Genomic DNA, 6,000 nt, shown 5'->3' with positions numbered 1-6,000 from the left:
TCAGAGTGGATTTTATGACTTTTTGTACCTAAATGTGTGTATATATGAATTTGGTTTCAGACATACTTTTTTTATAACCTGGTAAAAGCAATTCAGATGGAATTGCTAGCTTATGTGTGTGTGTTCAGTTGTGTCCAACTCTGTGAACCCATGGACTGTAGACTGCCAGGCTCCTCTGTTCACAGGATTTCCCAGGCAAGAATAATGGAGTGGGTTGCCATTCCCTTCTCCAGGGGATCTTTCCAACTCAAGGATCGGACCCTGATCCCGCATATCTCCTGCACTGTCAGGCAGATTCTTTACCATTGCATGACCTGGGAAGCCTATAACTATCTCCAATAATTGGCAGATACCAGTATCCAGAAGAACCCTCAAAAGTGAACTTACATTATTTGAATCATTTTTTAACAACGTGGTTGCTGCTGCTGCTGCTGCTAAGTCGCTTCAGTCGTGTCCGACTCTGTGCGACCCCATAGACGGCAGCCCACCAGGCTCCACTGTCCCTGGGATTTTCCAGGCAAGAACACTGGAGTGGGTTGCCATTTCCTTCTCCGATGCATGAAAGTGAAAAGTGAAAGGGGAGTCGCTCAGTTGTGTCCGACTCCTCAAGACCCCATGGCCTACAGCCTACCAGGTTCCTCTGTCCATGGGATTTTCCAGGCAAGAGTACTGGAGTGGGTTGCCATTGCCTTCTCCGAACAACATGGCTAGTGAGGGAGATAATGAGTTAAGTGAAAACACAAAAACTGAAACAAGCCCCAAACAAAAAAAGTGTTAAGAAGATGAGTTGAATCATATCTATTACATGGGAATAACAAGCCAATAAGAGGAAAGCTGTGAATTGACTCCCGGATTTGGCAACATGGAGATCATTGTTAATTCTAATAAAAACAGCTGTTTTTCTGAGCAGTGAGGCTAAAAACTATGATTGAAATAGTTAAGAAAGACCAAGAGAATAGGAAGTGGAGATCATATGAATAGATGAATATGTTTTATGGTCTTACAGTGATCATAAGAAATGTAGATGTTGTTAAGGAAAACAAAGCAGTGACTCTTTGGCATATCTCAACTATATTAATCAGAGTCTAGGCAAAAGAAGGCATACTCAAAATGGTTAAACTGGAAAGAATATAATTAAGGGAGTATTTACAATGGTGTGGGTATGGTTAAGGGAACCAGTAACAGTGTGAAGCTATTACCATTCTAGGCCTAAAGGAGCATTGTAAAGAAACGGTACTATGAGAGACTCATGAGAGCTGGAACTCTAGGAAAGAGGCTTCTAGACAGGCGTTGTAGTCAGAGAGACACAGTATGATCAAAATTTTGGCCTAGCTAGCATAAAGGAAAGGCATGTAATACACACCCTGACATTTCCCTCCTCCTTTTCTTTTTTTTAATCTTTTGCCAGTGTTGTGCATTGGTCTAACTCAAAACAAAACCACAGGGCAAGGAGACCCTGGTGATGTTTTCATAAATGTCACCCTCCCAGAGCAGAGCATGACAGAGGAATGAAGACAATGAATTTGGGGGAGGAAAACAGACAATACTGTTATTATAAATATTCTCTATGACCATGGGAAGTTAAAAAGAAAAAAGTCATAGAAGGCAGGCAACTTAAAAATCCCCACAAAGCTACCTTTCTAATATTTCTATTTACATACTTAATTTGCTGGTGTTCTTTCTGCCTAGTAATAGGGTTGGCTAACCTTTTCTGGAAATGGTCCAATAGTAAGTATTTTATAATCTGAGTACAAAGAGGCGAGATTGAAAATATTATGTTGTATTTCCATAAGCAGTTAAATGTAATAATTTAAACACATAAAAAGCAGCCATTCAAATCCAGTGGCCCAGGGTTTGCCACCCTCTGGCTTAGAAAATCCTCTCTTAATTTTTCGGTAATCTTAAATCAATGGCAAGTCCAAATAAACCCTCCTCCACATGGCCTCTCATACAGTTACTCTTTGAGCTGTCGAGTGACAGAATATCAACTTTTACTAGTTTAAGGTAGTAAAATGTGCTAGCCTCAATTAAGATGCTGGAGGTAAATACCAGAATCCAGAGCAGTGGGAATCTCAGGGACCAGCTGGTTTTCTACTATGGTAACACCAGAACACACCCTCTTCATCTCTACTGTCTTCTTACCTTTACTTCTGTCTTCAGTTTGGCCTCATTGTCTATTAAGAAGAGTCAACCCTCCTCACAAGAAACAATGCCTATCTGTCCTTCTTCATATAATAACCCCAGAGAAGTATTCTGCCTGACTTGTCTTGGTCACACACCTATCCTTAGATGAATGTATGTAGGTGAGGGAGGAAGCTTGTTGATGGTGGAGAGGTTCTTTGATTGCACAAGCTTGGGAGAGGAGGCCCCTCCCGAAGAGGACTTCCCAAAGGCAGGGAGAATTCTGTTGCCAGGAGATGCTATTTCAGGGAAATAAAAATGTCACAATTATAGACCAATGTGTGACATGCCAGAAGAGGGAGATGTCTGACGCATGTTGTTATCACCCACAGAATCTAACATCGGACTCGGTAGACGTTCGTGCATTTTTGATGAATGAATGACTCAGTTCCCTCAACTGGTTGTGAACATTCTCTTTACAGGCCTAGCTTCTGATCAGCTGCTCTCTAGTTCTGTACATTGTAGTAGAGAGTTTTTAATGCCCAAACACCATCTTTCCTCTAATCCCAGGAAACAAAGAGTGCCCCAGAGAGCCAGGCACACAGGAAGCATCCTGTGGAAAGAACCCAAGAATGGGAACTACACTGGCGACAGTACCGACTCTTGTGGGGGATCCGTGCGACCTTTTGGCCGAGGCCTTCAGGACACAAGGCCCCCGCCGACAGACGCGACCCTCCCTTGGGAGGGAGGCAGGGCGCGGGGGCGGGGGCCTTAGCCTCGGGCGCGTCACTCGGCACAAAGGAGACAGCAGGGAGGCGGCCGCAGGAGCAGATCTGCGCTCGCCAGCCACTTGAATTGCGGTTACAGACCTGCAGCTCCCCTCCCCCTCCCCACCCAGGCCCGGCCGCCCGCCCGCCCGCCCGCCTTTCTGTCTCCTCTCTCCCTCCGTACTGGCCGGCCCGGGTCCATTTCCGGGCTCCGGGTATTTGGTATTGATCAGGGCCGGGGGCGCGAGCAGGTGGCTGCGGCGGCGCAGCCTGCTGCGCCCGGGTCCGTCTCCCGCCGCCCTTGTCGCCAGCCCTTGCACGGCGGCCCGCCCCGTTCTCCGGGCCTGAGCGCTGCCTCCTGGACTTTGCGCCGCGTCGGGCGCTGCTGCTGCTGCGCGCCGGGCCGTGCTGTGTGCAGGCGGCGGCCGGGAAGCCGGAGGCGAAGTGCAGCCCGGACCCCAGGCCAACATGGCTGAAGTCACCATCGACCAGTCCAAGCTGCCGGGAGTCAAGGAAGGTAGGGGCCGGGCCGTGGGGTCCTTCCAGCGCCGGGTCCTTCCCGAGGGAGGAGGGCCTTCCTAGTCTCGGGGGCCCCCCTCGGCCTTCGCTTGGCGCCCACCGGGTGCCGGCCCGCCCTGGCCGGGAAGAAATTGAATTCCGGTTCTGCTGTGGGACCTTGGGCAAGTCGCCTAAGTTCTGAGCCCCAGTTTTTCTCCACCGTCGGGAGATGGGGGGAGAGGCCAACACCACTCTCATCAAGTGGTTGTGCAGAGGTTCTCTGGAATAGCCGTGCCGTTAGTGAAAGCTCCAGACCTGGGTTCCTCTGACTTATTTCTCTTCTTAAAAATTCAGGCCCAGCCTAACTGGCTTGAAGGCTAGGAAGTGGGGAGTGGTTGACGTTCAGTTCCTTGTGGAACCTTTGTTTTGAAACTTGACTCTTTCCCTCCTTCTGTCTACGTTTCCTAGCGCTGCGTCTGGCTGGCTGACTTTCCCACCTTCTTCCAGGTTTAAAAGTTTAGTCTGGGCACTGCCCAGCGCGAGCAGCCAGATGGGAAGCTGCTATAAATAAGCGTTTTCTCACAAAAAGGAGTAAGCGAAGGGGAGCAGGGGACTCATTGTGATCTTGATTTTTACTAGCTTCCTATACTGATATCCAGATGTAAGAGCTTGATTACTACTGGTCTGGCTTGACTTCTAGCAAGAAGCCCATTGACTTCTTGCCTCTTGTCTTCATCCTAGACCTTTTTTTTTTTTTTTTAACTGAGCTCTTGGGTGCTGAATCGCCGTAATCTTTAGTAATCTTAGGCTGTTATTTGTCCCTGGGAAGCATGGAAGTCCCAGAGTGCTATCTGGGCTTGCAGATTGCTTCTGTAGTGGATGTCATTTGTTTCAGCTGACTCTTGTGGTCTTAGTTGTCCTGGGAAGGTGGAATTGAAAAGGATCTTTGCTTTCTTGGAACTGTGTGTTTCATTGCCAACCTGATTTGACTCATAGGGTCTTGTGGCTGCTAGGGCTGAACCCAGGATCCAAAGAAAGCTTGACTGCTTTAGGCCCCAGAGTTCCAAACACCAGGAGACAGTCGCTGGTTTTGTATAGAATTTTTAATGCCTTTCGGCCTGTCCTGTTGTTCCTAAAGGATGTTAGAGTTTTTTAGGCCGGAGATTTTTTAGCAAGCGGTGTTTTTCAACCCTTGAGTTCCCATCCTGGTTTTGGTAAAGGTTCTTGCATTCATATGTAAATGATTTTTTCTTTGCATTGTCAAGGCTGGAGCCAGAGTGGTGGGAAAGGCAAATTTGCTCTTTGAAGGTCCTAGTCTTAGAGATAGTCTTTAACCTTTGTGGTATGAAGTTGTGTGTGTGTGTTTATATATATCCTTGTATATATAATGCTTCCTTGGGGGGTGTGAGGAGTAGGATAAGAATTGGAGTTCAGACACAACCTCAATTTGTAAACTAGGGCTTCCCTGGTGGCTCAGTTGGTAAAGAATCTGCCTGCAGTGTGGGAGACCTGGGTTTGATCCCTGAGTTGGGAAGATCTCCCAGAGGAGGGCATGGCAACTCACTTAAGTATTCTTCTCTGGAGAATCCCGGTGGACAGAGGAGCCTTACAGGCTATAGTCTACAGGGTTGCAGAGAGTCAGACACAACTAAGCACAGCACACAGTCATGTAGTGCTATGAATTTACCTTGCTCCCTGTACATGTTAGTGACCTGAAACGAACTTGAAACTCACTTTCTTATGTATGCGTTTATATTACTCTTAGGTCTTTTGGTTTCTAACCAAGATATGAATGGTTAATTCTAGTATATTCTTTCTCAAGGGTTTCAACAAACACTTTCCATCTATAAATGCGAGATTTTTCCATTGCTCAACTCTGGCGTTTAACTCATTTGGATTGGTTTTTGTTTTACACAACTTGATGTGAGGCAGTCCAGTTTATATAATACGGTAAATTGGTATGGAAATTTATGTAGCTGTTGCATTACATTAGAATTACATATATTAATTTACTTTGAAGGTGGTCAGAAATTGTTGAGAAGATCTTTGTTTTTGTAAGCATGTGATTTTTCTGGTTCAAAGATCATCAAAGGAAATGATACACTATAGTAGGAATGTCCTAATGGCAGTGTGGTTTTTGTTCTGGGAGGTATTCACATCTAATAAAGTGTATCTTTCTCTAATATAAGTCTTGATTATAGTCTGGTTGCTCCCTAATGATTTTTTTTGGACCCTAATTAAAGAAAATAAAGTTGGTGACCATGATTGGGTAAAACATACACAAACATTGAGACTGTTCTTAATATTGAAACTCTAACTCAGTTTGAAAAGGAAGTTTAGTAATAATTTGATTAATATTCTGGCATAGATTTTTAAACTCCAGTTTTAAAAACTCTCTACTTCTCTTATTAATGTAAACCTTTATATACAATTACAATTTGGAATCATTGGGCAGATTCCAGTAGAGACTGAGAAGAACAATGCAGTGGATGTCTGCCCCTTCCCACTGCCCTTTTCTTTAGGAAGGGGCTGGGCGCCCTGGGACTTTTTTTGTGAACTTCTCAACAGAGGTCATGGTAGCGGCTGACTTTAGGGAAGGGGAATATTTGAAAAC

General features: G+C 45.6%; 1 protein-coding gene across 2 annotated transcripts in view; it reads left to right on the top strand.

Moving 5' to 3' along the window:
• The first annotated feature begins 3,032 nt into the window (after positions 1-3,032).
• CCDC50 (coiled-coil domain containing 50) overlaps positions 3,033-6,000 on the top strand; it is an 85,353-nt gene continuing 82,385 nt past the window's right edge. For both annotated transcript variants that reach the window (NM_001038147.2, NM_001429686.1), the window contains exon 1: positions 3,033-3,405. In NM_001038147.2, coding sequence (NP_001033236.2) covers positions 3,357-3,405 — 49 coding nt within the window. In that variant the 5' untranslated portion in view covers positions 3,033-3,356. The remainder of the gene's footprint in view (positions 3,406-6,000) is intronic.

This window comes from Bos taurus, chromosome 1, assembly GCF_002263795.3.
Source record: "Bos taurus isolate L1 Dominette 01449 registration number 42190680 breed Hereford chromosome 1, ARS-UCD2.0, whole genome shotgun sequence".
Taxonomy (NCBI): Eukaryota; Metazoa; Chordata; class Mammalia; order Artiodactyla; family Bovidae; genus Bos; species Bos taurus.
This window is presented reverse-complemented; position numbering and strand designations above follow the sequence as displayed.